The sequence below is a fragment of the Ovis aries genome, chromosome 4 (assembly GCF_016772045.2).
Source record: "Ovis aries strain OAR_USU_Benz2616 breed Rambouillet chromosome 4, ARS-UI_Ramb_v3.0, whole genome shotgun sequence".
Taxonomy (NCBI): Eukaryota; Metazoa; Chordata; class Mammalia; order Artiodactyla; family Bovidae; genus Ovis; species Ovis aries.
In genome coordinates, this window is record NC_056057.1 from 106,727,746 (window position 1) to 106,743,646 (window position 15,901).

Genomic DNA, 15,901 nt, shown 5'->3' on the forward strand with positions numbered 1-15,901 from the left:
AACAGAAACACAGAAAAAAACAAAACTGTTAGAAGAAACCCCGCCTTCCCCCTTTTATTTGCAAAGGGAGCTTTCCTCCTGTCACAAGGAAAATGAGGGACTTTTTATGGTCTTTTGGCAACTGCTCTCGTCTCCTCCAATTGCTGCTCACTTTATAGGGCAATAATCGATCTTGGCAGAAGCTGACTACATCAGCCCTATCACCTTTGCTCAGTGCTCCTCAGGAACCACTGAAGGACAGACACAGCACATACAAAGATACGGCTATGAGGTGAGTGCTTTTCCCCATGCACATGGTTCTTTGGCCAAGCGTGTCCCTTTCTTCTTGTACTGGCTGGAGAGGAGAGCTGTGTGTGTCTGTATGTATGTGTGTGTGTGTGTGTTTGGGGGAGGGTCTTGTGTGAGAGGGTCCTCTCTCCTGGAGAGAAACCAAGAGAAGAATAAACAGATGGGCTCCTTCCGGTAACTAGCTGAATGTGGTGTGGATTGGGAGAAAGGTGAACTTGTCTCTTTGGGCAGAGAGGGAGATGGTTATCTAATCCTTAAGGGTTTTGGAAAAATAGCCAGGATTTTTATTATTCTAAAATGTTGTTTGATACAGAAAAGTAGCTTTGGGCCGGGAAGGTATCTAAGCAGGGAAGAATTTCTACCTTCAGGAATCCCTACTCCTACCCCTTGTGTGGATGACAATGGTTCCAATAGCTGGAAAATTCCCAGGATTGTCCCCAGAGTGTTCTGAACCTCTGGGAATTACAGGTGCTGAAACTGCTTCTCTAAAAGGATTAAGGAGCTATGGAAGAGGTGCTTGCTTTTGGTTTGAGGAGGCTGGAGAGAATTAAGAGAGATTTGGAGGAAGAGGCTAACTGATGGATGTGTGTTCACTGCGGTAGTGAGTCCTGGGCTGAATGGATGAGGAACTAGTCAGGTTATTGTGAACATGTGGGCTGGGTCATTCAAATTTCTCTTACTGCCTGAAATTCCACCATCAGAGAGTTAGCCTCCAGACCTTGAAGCTCTTCAGTCTAGGAGACATTGTGGAGAGAGTAAGAATGTGCGTGTGTGCTCTCAGCTGTGTCTGATTCTTTGCAACCTATGGATTGCAGCCTGGCAGGCTCCTCCATCCCTGGAGTTTTCCAGGCCAGATTACTGGAGTGGGTTGCCATTTTCCTCTCCAGGGGATTTTCCCGACCCAGGGATCTAACCCAAGTCTCCTCCGTCTTCTGCAGTGGTATGTGGATTCTTTACCACTGAGCCACCTGGGAAGTCTGAGAGTAAGAATATTCAAATTCTTATTTAAGAAGCAGGGTATTTCAGTTTTTACATCAGTTCCACAACTAACTGTGATTAGACGAAGTTCCTTAACTTTCCCTTAAAAATAGGAATCATGACGCCTGCCTGATCAACCCTGACGTAAGAATTTTATGGAAACATAGTCATATGAGATATATCTTATGGGACTGAGAGTAAACCTTTAAATAATTTAGGCCAGTGGCAGACACCTGACAGATTTCAGCAACTAGGAAAGAATGGCGAATAAATAATCATTAATAAACTCCAGCTTCAATCCCAAACCCCAATCCTCAACTCCATGTTGGCAAATGGCTGTAGATCTTTGCTCCTCATTCCCATTTCACAGTTAAGGTGCTTCTTTTCTTGGCTTATTAAATATTAACCTAAAGGCAGACTCAGATGAAAAGTGAAGCTATACGCATAAGAAAGTGCTTGCAGAAATGGTCATGGCATTGGGCTGGGGTTGAGAAGAGCAGGGGTGTGTGGGGAATGGAAAGTTAAAGGAGAGACAAAGTTAAAAAGAGAGAATTCTTTATCTCTATCAATTTATAGATTATCACTGCATAAATGTTGGTTTGGTACAGCTGAAACCCAGGGAATGAAGAGGGTGGGGGGCTGGGCATGGGAGTTGTCATGAAGACCTTTGGTTACACAGCTGAAGAATCACTGAAGACTTGAATACAAGAGAATAAAACGATCTTGTTCGTGCTCTAGAAAGATCAATCCAGCTGCAGTGTGTTCAGCGGATTTCAGGAGCAGGGAGAGTAGAAGCAGGGGGTTATGGGGAAAGCAGTGTTGACAGTTCAGGCCAGAAACGATGGTCTGAATAAGGTGTTTCCACTAGCAATGGAAAGGAAGGGACATATTTGAAAGATATCGGTAAAGTATTTGACTGAACACGTAGCTGGTTGTGAGAACTAACAGGAGAGGAATCAGAAAAGGTTTCCAGGTTTTTGAAGACATTGTGATTCTGTTCCCTAAGGTATTAACTCTTTGAGAAGGAGCCACTTTGGCAGAATTGGTGAAACTAGGACTGGGCTATGGGGAGAGATGATTTCATGTTTAAACAACTTGAATTTAAGCTTGTGGGAAATCCAAATGAGACATCTAACAAACAGCTGAATATATGAATCCAAATCTCTGAGCTAGAAACACAGGTTGGATTGTCCTCAGATATTATACAAAGTCACAGGAGCAATGAAAATCACTAAAGGAGAGTGAGCAGCGGCCCCAAGATGAAATGCAGGGAATGGTGCATTTCACAAAATAGGAGACTACAAAGAAAATTGAAGAGAAGCCAGAAGAGTAGGTAGGAAATTAAGATTGAATGATATTAAATGATCCAAAGCTGAAGAATTTTACAGAGGAGGAAGTGGTTGGAAGGGCTCGGTGATTAAGACAGTGCTCTTTGTATTCAGCAGCTAACCCCCAGTGATCTTAGCAGGAGCAGTTTTAGTGGGATGCGAGAAACAGAACTCATGCCAGTAATATGAGAGGAAGGTAATGCAGAGTGCATGGAATTATCGTTTTGGAAAGTTGCTAAGAAAGGAAAAAGAAAGCTAGAATGGTCTAGAGAAGAATACAAGTCATCAACAGAGTTTAAGGTGAACTTTTTGGCCAGCCTAATATTTATGAGAGGAAAGAGCAAATTCAGGAGGAGAGGTGGATGATATAAGAGGGAAGAAACCTTCTTGGTAGAATAAGAAGTTTGAAAAATTCAAAGGCTCTGAGATCTAGGGAATAGATGCTAGGATTACACTGAGACAAGAAGAGGAAAAACTCTTTCATTGCAAAGAGAAAAGGACCAGAACTTACCCAAATATGGATATTTTTTATAGAAGAGCTCGAGTTGAGAAGCAAGGAGATAAAATAGTTATCTTGTCTGGAATGTTGAGATAATATTGGAAATACACATCCAAATAGTTGAAATACCCATCAGTCAATATGAAAACTAGGATAAGAATTTGAAGTTCTTTGATTCCTAGTTCAGTTCATACCCTCTAAAATAGCAAATATTTTAAAAGTTGTATCTATGCCTGATGTTTAGAGCTTGGGTCTGGGCTCAATATTTAGAGCTACTGTGAGCCACCAAATTTACATGGATTCGTGTGCCATGACCGTACAAGTAAGCATTATATTGAAGATCAGGACTAGTTTCATTTTTGTTACCCTATTCTTAAAAGGCTTAGTGAGCTCTAAACAGTTAAACATGTCAGCATCACTGGCATAGGAATTAGAATAAGAAGACTTGGATTCAGGTTTTGTTATTTTCCCCCTCCCCGAGTGGACCTTCCTTTCTCCGCCCACAGAGGGTGTGAAGATCAAAGTGGCATCTAGAAGGGCTTTTGGAGCCATCTCAACCCTTCCTGTCTCTCCCGTTCTCTGTTCCACTCCTCCTCCCCTCCCTTCAGTTCTTTATGTCTGATATAGTTTTCCTTAGACAGTAATCAATCCCTTTGTGGACAAAAAGGGCAAGAGTCCTACATGGGTTGGATGCACTGACCAGAGTTTCTTGGAGACACTGTGATGAGCTGGAACAGATACTCCTTGGATTACATAAAGAGGAATGCTGATAATCATGTCAACTGGCAAGGAGTTGGTAGACTAATCAGGATGCCTACCTATTCTTTTGGAATGATGGGGTTTTGCAGTTTACTTTAATCCTGTTGCCTGTGTCCATCTAGATGGCGAGGAAGCTTAGTGCATTGGAAATTCTTCTGATCATCTTCATCATAATTGTACTTGCTGTAGATATCCTCTTGCTGATGCTTCTGTTGGAGAAGCCTTCAGGTAAGGGAGATGCCTGTGGCTATTGGGTTGGAAGGATTGAAACAGAAGTCCCCTCAGGATGCCAAAGACATCCTTTTATGTCTTCATTCCTCAGCATGCCACCACATTGCATTATTCACAGTCTATATCCACAATTAATTTAGATAAATTTCCAAATGCTGTGTTCTTGTTCTGCAACTATACCTAAAATTAAATGCTAGTAATATTCAAGGTCTCCCAAGTCCCATTTCATGTAATTTTAGTAAAATGCAAAATGAGACTCATCAGAAGCCTGTCCTTCAATCTAGAGTCATGAATGAAATAAAAAAGCCTTCAAGAAGAATAGTTAATAGTGCCCAGTCCCTTTACACTATGGAAAAAGAAATTGGGCTACAGTAGATTTAGGAACTGATTAACTTGGCCTAAATATGTCAATTACAACTTGCCTCCAGCCCATATTCTGATTAAATGCCTACGATTTCTTCATGGATAACTTTGAAATTCTTCTCTCGTAGAAACATCCCACAGAATGTCTTCTTTCCTTCATCTGAGCCACCAGGGAAGCCTTCCCTGCACACATGATACTCTAAATAATAATATACACAATACAAAAATCTTTTCTTAAAATGAGTTTGAGGTTTACTCTGCTTGATAAAGCTCACTATATCAATATAGATTTAGCATGTAGTGAAAAGAACCTGTACCCATAGCATAATCCTACTTACTTATTCTTTTCACCACTCTTCACAGTAAACATTGAGGTATTTTCTAGGAACAATTATGATTTTGTGAGATGATATGAAAAAATATACAGGCCTTCTTTCCATAGTGTAGTGGTTATCACATTCACCTTACATGCGCAAGTTCCCCAGATTGAAACCGGTGGGAAACAGACTTTCTTTAGGCTTCCCAGGTGGCACTAATGGTAAAGAATCTGCCTGCCCATGCAGGAGACATTGCTGGGGTCCAGCCTCAGTGGATCCAGGGTAATTCGAAGTGGGGACAGCGTGGTGAGGAAAAACTTATTTATTTAGAAATATAAAAAGAGATTAGGAAGCAATACTATAGTAGGAAAATTTAGTGGAGAAAAGAGGCTGAATAACTTGGTTTATGGGGAAAGCTAATAAAACCTCAGGACAAGAGATTTGCACCATCTACGTTGGGCCACCAGTGCCCATTTGAATATCGAAGGGTGCCCCGCCTTAGGCTCCCTGTTGCATGGATCTTAAAAGCCAGGGCAAGTAAGTAGACTTGGCGAGCCTCCGTGTTCCAGATGGGAATTCAGCCTGAAAATAGAGTAAAGAAGACACGGGGGAAACCAGTCCAATGACTGGCCCATCCTCTATTGTCCGGAAAGGCCTTTTGTACCTTTTTCTGTACATAGAGATTAATGGATAATATAAAATTATGCAGCATCAGTGGCCCTGACTGTTATTGAGACCAGGCTTTCTCTCTGCATACCTAGTTGTATACACAAGTCTTAGGTGATTTACATCATCCTCTGGCCAGAAGGCCAATTAACATTTTACAGCGCTTTTCTGATAAGGGTTTGTCAACCAGAAGACTTATTTGTCTTAAAAATGCTGTTCTTCCCAAAGTCTGGTGCCACTCTCAGAAAGCACTAAATAAAGTTACATTCTTACATAGCAAAGACACAACAATTCATAACAATGAAAGAAGTACAGTGATTTATAACAAAGGGAAAAGTAATTAACTCAAAAGTCTAGTGTTGCTAACATCAAAACTACTATATTCCTTTTTCCATATCCCAATTATATTGATTAATATCCTTCAGGTGCCTAAAAGATAAAGAATATGGAGGCCTGGCAGCAGTCGTTGACTAACAGTGAAACCCGTCACCAATATAATTTTTAGCTCTTTAGAAAAGGCTCTGTATCTTTAAGATGCTTTAAGCTTTGTGCCTCTCGTGGCTGAGAGGCTGTAAGCAATTCACAAATTGTAAAAGTCCGGGGGAACCTGTCAGGCAAGTTAGAGAGCCATCAAAGGGGTTTGAGCTGAAACATTCCTTTCATATGCAGGAGACTGAAGCCCTGAGTTAACTTTTTTTCCAGAGAATGTCAGAAGAGTGGAAAGCACAGTACAATAAAGCAGGCCGACTCTGGTTTTGGGGGGTAGATGTTCAGGAAAACCCAGGGGGCACCCCTGAAGCCGGATCATGCCTTTGCATTTTGTCAGGCTTCCTTCTTCATGACCTTTGTCACGGGCAGGATTCCTCACGCTGGCTCCCAGCAAGACATAAGAGATGAGGGTTCGATCCTAGGTCGGGAAGATTCTATGGAGGAGGAAACGGCAACCCACTCCAGTATTCTTGTCTGAGAAATCCCATGGACAGAGGAGCCTGGAAGCCTACAGTGTGTGGGACAGCAAAGAGTCAGACACGACTGCAGCAACTAGCACATGAAAACTATAACTCAAAATGGATCAAAGCTCAAAATGTAACAACCAAAACTATAAAATTCTAAATAAAACATAGGCATAAATATCAATATCTGTGACTTTGGATTAGGCAATAGTTTCTTAGATATGATACTCAAAAAAAAGCATAGCAGCCAAAAGAAAAAAAAAAGAGCAAATTGGACTTCAAAATCAAAAAATTTTGTGCTTCAAAGAACACTAGCAAGGAAGTGAAATGACAAGCCACTAAAGGAGGAACATATTTGTAAATGATGTGCTTGAAAATGGTCTAGCATTCAGAATATGTAAACCTTATGATTCAAAATTAGAAGAAAAATAATCAAATTTCTAAACTGAGCACAGGAGTTAACAGACATTTCTTCATGGAAGGTCTATAAATGGCCAATAAGCCATGAAAATAATAGTCAATATCATCAGTTGTTTGGGAAATTCAAGTCAAGTGAAATATCCTTTACACCCATTGAAGTAAAAATGTCTGACTATTTGCAACCCCATAGACTATACATTCCATGGACTATCCATGAACTTCTCCAGGCCAGAATATTGGAGTGGGTTGCCATTGCCTTCTCTGGGGGATCTTCCCAATTCTGGGATCAAACCCAGGTCTCCTGCATTGCAGGCAGATTCTTTCAGCTGAGCCACAAGGGAAGCTTGTGGAAGGGAACAGTTAATAAGTGAAAACAACCCAAATGTACATTAACTGATGAGTAGATTTTAAGAAGTGTTATATTCATATCATGAAATATGATTCAGCCACGCAAAAGAATTAAGTACTGTTACATGCTGCAACATGAATGAACCTTGAAAACATTACACCAGGTAGGAGCCAGATGTGAAAGGCCACGTATTTTATGATTCTGTTTATATGGAATGTTCAGAATAGGCAAATCCACAGAGACAGAAAGTAGATTCATGTTTACCAGGAACTGGGAGAAAAAAGAAATGGGAAGTGACTACTAATGAGTACATGGTTTCTTTGGGGGTGATGAAAATGGTCTGGAATTAGATGGTCATCGTTGGACAACTTTGTAAAATATTATAAGCCATTGAATTACACACTTTAAACACATGAATTTTATGGTATGTGAATTATATCTCAAAAAACGCCCAGCAAAATAAAAAGTATACGTGCTGAACACTTGGAGAAGTGTTAAACATTCTATGCAAATGTAGATCCCAGTTACCAGTGATTACTGACTGGAAAATTGACGGAAAGTCTAGGACTGCTTCTTCCCTAGGACTGTGAGTACACGCCGCATTTTCAATTTCGTCCTTTAATTTCTCTGCAGGCGCTTCATTTGTTCCAGAGTGCCCCGAAATCCCTGAATCAGAAAGGATAGACTGTGCCCCTGGCCAGGAGGTGACAGAGGTCAGAGAAAAATGGTCCTTGCTGTGGGCCTGCTGGGTTTTATTGAAAAGAGGAGCATGTGCTGTGGGGAGAGGGTGGATACAGAGTGGATTATGGAGTACTTTCTTTCTTGCCTGATGAAATGAACAGCAACACCAAGGAAATTGGAAGCAGCCAGGGGTAAAAGGAAGAGGAGGAGAAACTAACAAAGGGGCTGGCCATGGGGTCTGAAGTCCAGAGCAGAGGGAGAGTTCTTCGTGTTGCTGAATGTGTCCTACCGTGATTCCCAGGAGAGTCATGGGAAGGTTAATGTTTGAGGGCTTGCATTCACATTCCTTGAGAACAGAGGCCATCAGGCATATATAATGGCTGAGTTGCTGTAGAGCCCAGATGACTTGTTATAACAAGAATCTTCTGAAATCATGTTACTGGCAAGTCATCTCAATGAACATATGTTAGAAAACAGATTTTCTACTCAAGTAGTTTCCATAAGAATGTCAACTATTGGAAGCCTTCTTAGTTGTAACTTAATGACTTTATCATAAAGGTATACATATTTAGACTGTATTTCTTTATCTCATGTTCTATATTCTATATCCCATAATTAGGACTGCATTAAAATTTAGGTTTAATTTAGGTAACAGTGACATAATTTTAAACATTCTCATTTTAAAAACATATTCAATACAACCTCTTTTCATTTAAACTCTTTTATACATATATGCATGTTTCTCAACTGTCTTCATATATATTTCATTCAGTTCAGTTCAGTTCAGTCACTCAGTTGTGTCTGACTGTGTTGTGACCCCATGAATTGCAGCACTCCAGGCCTCCCTGTCCATCACCAACTCCCAGAATTCACTCAAACTCATGTCCATCGAGTCGGTGATGCCAGCCAGCCATCTCATCCCTTGTCACCCCCTTCTCCTCCTGACCCCAATCCCTTTCAGCATCAGGGTCTTTTCCAATGAGTCAACTTTTCGCATGAGGTGGCCAAAGTACTGGAGTTTCAGCTTCAGCATCAGTCCTTCCAATGAACACCCAGGACTGATCTCCTTTGGAGACAGGGATCAAGACCATCCCCATGGAAAAGAAATGCAAAAAAGCAAAATGGCTGTCTGGGGAGGCCTTACAAATAGCTGAGAAAAGAAGAGAAGTGAAAAGCAAAGGAGAAAAGGAAAGATATAAGCAGCTGAATGCAGAATTCCAAAGAATAGCAAGGAGAGATAAGAAAGGTTTCCTCAGCGATCAGTGTAAGAAAACAGAGGAAAACAACAGAATGGGAAAGATATATTTCATTACAGATGTATTATGAAATATTTTTCCTAGATGTTGCATATACAAAGTTTCTGTTGTAAATATAGTTTATTATATTTGCTAACTGGTGCTTCTTTTATTACTAAAGATTATTTTATATTTATTAAATATTTTATTAAATTTTATTATATATTATATTGATATATTATGTTATAACATATATTAATTATACAATTTGACCAACTTTAATTTCTCATTGTCTCTAAAGTGGTTTATATAGTTCATTTTATTGTCATTGAGTATATATTTATATAGGCTTCCCTGGTGATTTAGATGTAAAGAATCTGCCTGCGAATGCAGGAGATCAAGATTCTCCCCTGAGTCAGGGAGATCCCCTGGAGAAGAAATGGCTACCCACTCCAGTATTCTTTCCTGGATAATCCCATGGACAGAGGAGCCTGGCTGGCTATAGTCCATGGGGTCGCAAAGAGTCAGACAAAACTGAGAGACTAATACAGCAACCCATATAATTATAGTTATACCCTAGGCAAATAATTATACATAATGAAAAATCCAGTTCATAGGATTTTTATCTTTATTATCTTTCATGATAGTACAAAATAATATAAGAAATAACATTTCAGTAAACATTAAAAGTAAAATATAAAACATTAAAAGTAAAAGTAAAATGTTAACTCTAAAGAGGAATCTCTGATTTTGAAAGAAGTTCGTTACACATCATTCACAGAATTAAAGCATCTATCAGAGACTCTACTGAAAAAAAATCCTTGCCTCAGATGGAAGTTGAATAAGATAATTTCCAAGCCTAGTTCTCAAGTTCCATTAGTCAGTAATTTCTGAGGGCAAAATGACATAAAAATCTATGAGAAAGACAACTGAAGAGTACTCTTTAGAAAAGTTTGGTGCTAAGGAAAGCACAGAGATAGATTTGTTATGAGTCAATTGCCATAATCCAGGTGTGAGTTTATGACGATCTGTGTTATTGTGTAACTATGGAAACCAAAAAGGCCATATGTAAATCTCAGAGGTTTCACTTCTGGTGTCTGGGATACAGGAAGTGCCTTAAAACTGAGACAGGAATGTTAGGGCAGACTTCATGCACAAGTGTTGTCTTTATCTGACTTTATTGGATTTTTTGTCTTAACTGGTTTTTTTTTTTTTTTTTTTAATAGAGGCTGGTAGACTTTGGAATGATTTATGGCAATGTAACTGACCTTTTGAACTTTAATGATCTCAGCCTCAGAGGTAGCAGGGCTGCTTAAATATCTGTCTCAGATTTAGGAAACTCAACAGCCTAGGAGTTACCCCAAATTCCCAAACTTCTACACTGATCCCTTCCAACCTATTTTGTATTTAAAGAGGATGAAGCAGGAATATCGGTTATATATTTGGAGAATTAGTAAGTACTTTTAAGAGATTGTATGGCTATAATGTAATTTTTGTTCCATCTAAGTTGTCTCTGTCCTGTATCGAGCCCATCATTGCATGAAATGTTCCCTTGGTATCTCTAACTTTCTTGAAGAGATCTCTAGTCTTTCCCATTCTGTTGTTTTTCTCTGTTTATTTGTATTGATCACCGAGGAAGACTTTCTTATCTCTCCTTGCTATTCTTTGGAACTCTGCATTCAGATGCTTATATCTTTCCTTTTCTCCTTTGCTTTTCGCCTCTCTTCTTTTTGCAGCTATTTGTAAGGCCTCCCCAGACAGCAGTTTTGCTTTTTTGCATTTCTTTTCCATGGGGATGATCTTGATCCCTGTCTCTTGTACAATGTCACAAACCTCCATCCATAGTTCATCAGGCACCCTGTCTATCAGATCTAGTCCCTTAAATCTATTTCTCACTTCCACTGTATAATCATAAGGGATTTGATTTAGGTCATACCTGAATGGTCTAGTGGTTTTCCCTACTTTCTTCAATTTAAGTCTGAATTTGGCAATAAGGAGTTCATGATCTGAGCCACAGTCAGCTCCCAGTCTTGTTTTTGCTGTCCATATAGAGTTTCTCCATCTTTGGCTGCAGAGAATATAATCAATCTGATTTCGGTGTTGACCATCTGGTGATGTCCATGTGTAGAGTCTTCTCTTGTATTGTTGGAAGAGGGTGTTTGCTATGACCAGTGCGTTCTCTTGGCAAAATTCTATTAGACTTTGCCCTGCTTCATTCCATACTCCAAGGCCAAATTTGCCTGTTACTTCAGGTGTTTCTTGACTTCCTACTTCAAGAAAATTAGAGATACCAAGGGAACATCTCATGCAAAGATGGGCTCAATAAAGGACAGAAATGGTATGGTGCTAACAGAAGCAGAAGATATTAAGAAGAGGTGGCAAGAATACACAGAAGAACTGTACAAAAAAGATCTTCACAACCCAGATAATCACGATGGTGTGATCACTAATCTAGAGCCAGACTTCTTGGAATGTGAAGACAAGTGGGCCTTAGAAAGCATCACTACGAACAAAGCTAGTAGAGGTGATGGAATTCCAGTTGAGCTATTTCAAATCCTGAAAGATGATGCTGTGAAAGTGCTGCACTCCATATGCCAGCCAATTTGGAAAACTCAGCAGTGGCCACAGGACTGGAAAAAGTCAGTTTTCATTCCAATCCCAAAGAAAGGCAATGCCAAAGAATGCTCAAACTACCGCACAATTGCACTCATCTCACACGCTAGTAAAGTAATGCTCAAAATTCTCCAAGCCAGGCTTCAGCAATACATGAACCGTGAACTGCCTGACGTTCAAGCTGGTTTTAGAAAAGGCAGAAGAACCAGAGATCAAATTGCCAACATCCACTGGATCATGGAAAAAGCAAGAGAGTGCCAGAAAACATCTATTTCTGCTTCATTGACTATGCCAAAGCCTTTGACTGTGTGGATCACAATAAACTGTGGGAAATTCTTCAAGAGATGGGAATACCAGACCACCTGACCTGCCTCTTGAGAAACCTATATGCAGGTCAGGAAGCAACAGTTAGAACTGGACATGGAGCAACAGACTGGTTCCAAATAGGAAAAGGAGTATGTAAAGGCTGTATATTGTCACCCTGCTTATTTAACTTCTATGCAGAGTACATCATGAGAAACGCTGGACTGGAAGAAACACAAGCTGGAATCAAGATTTCCGGGAGAAATATCAATAACCTCAGAGATGCAGGTGACACCACCCTTATGGCAGAGAGTGAAGAGGAACTAAAAAGCCTCTTGATGAAAGTGAAAGAGGAGAGTGAAAAAGTTGACTTAAAACTCAACATTCAGAAAACTAAGATCATGGCATCTGGTCCCATCACTTCATTGGAAATAGATGGGGAAACAGTGGAAACAGTGTCAGACTTTATTTTGGGGGCTCCAAAATTACTGCAGATGGTGATTGCAGCCATGAAATGAAAAGACGTTTACTCCTTGGAAAGAAAGTTACAACCAACCTAGACAGCATATTCAAAAACAGAGACATTACTTTGCCGACTAAGGTCCGTCTAGTCAAGGCTATAGTTTTTCCAGTAGTCATGTATAGATGTGAGAGTTGGACTGTGAAGAAAGCTGAGTGCCGAAGAATTGATGCTTTTGAACTGTGGTGTTGGAGAAGACTCTTGAGAGTCCCTTGGACTGCAAGGAGATCCAACCAGTCCTTTCTAAAGGAGATCAACCCTGGGATTTCTTTGGAAGGAATGATGCTAAAGCTGAAACTGCAATACTTTGGCCACCTCATGCGAAGAGTTGACTCATTGGAAAAGACTCTGATGCTGGGAGGCATTAGGGGCAGGAGGAGAAGGGGACGACAGAGGATGAGATGGCTGGATAGCGCCACCGACTCGATGGACGTGAGTTTGGTAAACTCCGGGAGCTGGTGATGGACAGGGAGGCCTGGCATGTTGGATTCATGGGGTCGCAAAGAGTCGGACACGACTGAGCGACTGAACTGAACTGAACTGAACTGAACTGAAGTTCTGTCTGACTCTTTGCAAGCCCATGGACTGTAGCATGCCAGGCTTCCTTATCCTTCCCTGTAATTGCTTTGTTTATAATAAGTGTGAAAGATTGATCTGTTATATTTACTTAGTTATTTTAATATAATTAACTTATTTTTAATTGGAGGATACTTGCTTACAATATTGCATAGGTTTCTGCCGTACATCAACATGAATCAGTCTCAGGCATACACATTTATACTGTGATTTTTCAGAGCAATTATAATAGATGTTGTTGTTGCTGCTGCTGCTAAGTCGCTTCAGTCATGTCCAACTCTGCGTGACCCCATAGACGGCAGCCCACCAGGCTCCCTTGTCCCTAGGATTCTTCAGGCAAGAAGACTGGAGTGGGCTTCCATTTCCTTCTCCAATGCATGAAAGTAAACAGTGAAAGTGAAGTTGCTCAGTGGTGTCTGACTCTTAGAGACCAGCATCTAAAATACTTTCTAAATGAATAGTATTGTGACATATTCTTTTGTTTTTTAAATCACAAAATCTATACTTGGATATATTCCTTTAGTATGAAAGATTCAGACTTTATAGTTATGTACAAAATAAAAATAGGAAAGTCCATATTTGTAATGCTTTCTCTTTATTTCCAAATAACCTCCCCAGAACCAGGTCAAGAGCTTTGTATTTATCTTTCTCTTGATCTTTCTAAGCTTTGCCTATGTTAACATAGGTTTTTTTATATATTGTACATATATTTATATATTTTTGGTTTTGTTTTCACCTGAATTTAGTTGTACTATATATCTTATTTAATAACTTGCTTTTAAAATTTGGGTCATTTTTATGTATTAAAAATGCTTGAGATGATCATGTAATTTTTTTTTTTTTGGTCAATATTGTGAATTATACTAAAAAGATTTCTTAATTTTGAACCACTGTAGCATTCTCTTGAGAATGCTCTCTTGACTATTATGAGTTAATTCTTTGAATACCCTAATGAGTTCAGATTGCTAACATTTTATTAAAATTTTACATATGTCTTTTTAAAGTGAAATTGGCTTATATATTTTTATTTGATTCTTTGGCCTCTCTTTCTCTAGTTTGTTGCCAGGATTATTCTAGTTTAATATAATTAATCAGAAAACTTTTTTACCTTGTTCTGAAAAAATATATATATATATTACATGAGAATATTCTATTCCCTAAATCATAAGGGCAAAATATAAAGGAAAGGCCTTTGACTACTTTTTATAATTTTCATGGTTAATGGTCATTTGATTTTTTTATCTCTTCTTATCTAATCTTGATTATCTAATGTTTCACTATTTGAAGATTCAAATTACAGTTTACCATTCATTGGTAAATATTTGTGTAAACAGTTTTCTCTTAATTCTTATTTATGTTAAAAAAAATAGTATCTGGTGTCATTCTGCATTTTTTGGTTCCTATTCTTGTTTGCCCTCCTCCCTCTTTGTCAAAATAAGACTTAATAATGTTTTCATATTTCTTAGATCTTTGCAAAGAGTCCCCTTTAGGTTTATTTATCTGCCAAGCTAATACCAAAACATGTCTTCACACTATAATAGTTATCAGTCTGTAATTACAGCAGGAATTGATATGTACACTATTAGAATATAATAAGAAGTCCTTAAACACATATTTGGAGAAGGCAATGGCACCCCACTCCAGTACTCTTGCCTAGGAAATCCCATGGACGGAGGAGCCTGGTAGGCTGCAGTCCATGGAGTCACGAAGAGTTGGACAGGACTGAGCAACTTCACTTTCACTTTTCACTTTCATGCACTGGAGAAGGAAATGGCAACCCACTCCAGTATGCTTGCCTGGAGAATCCCAGAGACAGGAGCCTGGTGGGCCGTCATCTATGGGGTCGCACAAAGTCGGACATGACTGATGTGACTTAGCAGCAGCAGCAGCAAACACATATTCATATTCTCATATTTGTACACTTAAATTTAGTTTATAATAAAAATAGAATTTCAAATCAATAGTAGAAGCTAGGTCTATTTCATGGGGATGTCTGGCTTACTTTACAATGCTTGCTGACAGCACAATAGCACATATTCTTAGATTATTACCTGGGAAAAATATTTCATGTTTTGAATTGATTGTAGGTACTTGCTTCTTTTCTCTTTCATTAATTACTGCTTTTACTGATTAGTTTTTCATGTAGCTTTTATGGCTTTATTTTGTTCTTTACCAGTTTCCTGTGTTGTATATTAAGTTGCTCGTGATATAGAACATTACTTTCTCTCTTTCCTTGGTTCCCTCTTTCCTCCTTTATTTCTCTGTTTACTCCTTTTGGAATCTTCTAGGTGAGTGTTGCTCTGTGAGTCCATTGGTCACTTAACTTATCCTTTCTACTTCCATTTATTTATCTTTGTGTATTATGTTCTTAGATAATCTTGAATTAAAACTATTTTCTTGCCTTGATGCATCTTTCTTTTATTGTTTCCTTTTTGTTATTCAGTACAAATATTGCATTTTGAACCTTGCTGTTAGATATCTTCACTTTCAACCCTCTTTACTGCTTTTCTTAATGGAAGCAACTACTGTGTGCCTGTGTCTGAAGGTAGTAATTATATTTATTTTGAAGGCTAATAATAATTTTTCTATTAACTGCTTCCTCCAATTTGTTTATTAAGTTTGGCCCCTTCCTATCATGATGTTCAGTTCAGTCACTCATTTGTGTCCGACTCTTTGCAACCCCATGTACTGCAGCATGCCAGGCTTCCCTGTCCATCACCAGTTCCCAGAACTTACTCAAACTCATGTCCATAGAGTCAGCAATGCCATCCAACCATCTCATCCTCTGTCATCCCTTCTCCTCTTGCCTTCAATCTTTCCTA

At 39.2% G+C, this 15,901-nt stretch overlaps 1 protein-coding gene across 2 annotated transcripts in view; it reads left to right on the top strand.

Moving 5' to 3' along the window:
• Positions 1-212: 212 nt before the first annotated feature.
• The window catches only part of LOC101113672 (probable maltase-glucoamylase 2), a 103,162-nt gene continuing 87,473 nt past the window's right edge, over positions 213-15,901 (top strand). For both annotated transcript variants that reach the window (XR_006059718.1, XM_042248942.2), the window contains exons 1-3: positions 213-271; positions 3,975-4,080; positions 7,785-7,864. Coding sequence is in view for 1 of the 2 variants with exons in the window: in XM_042248942.2 (XP_042104876.1) it covers positions 3,975-4,080; positions 7,785-7,864 (186 nt within the window). In the remaining variant the exon portion in view is untranslated. The remainder of the gene's footprint in view (positions 272-3,974; positions 4,081-7,784; positions 7,865-15,901) is intronic.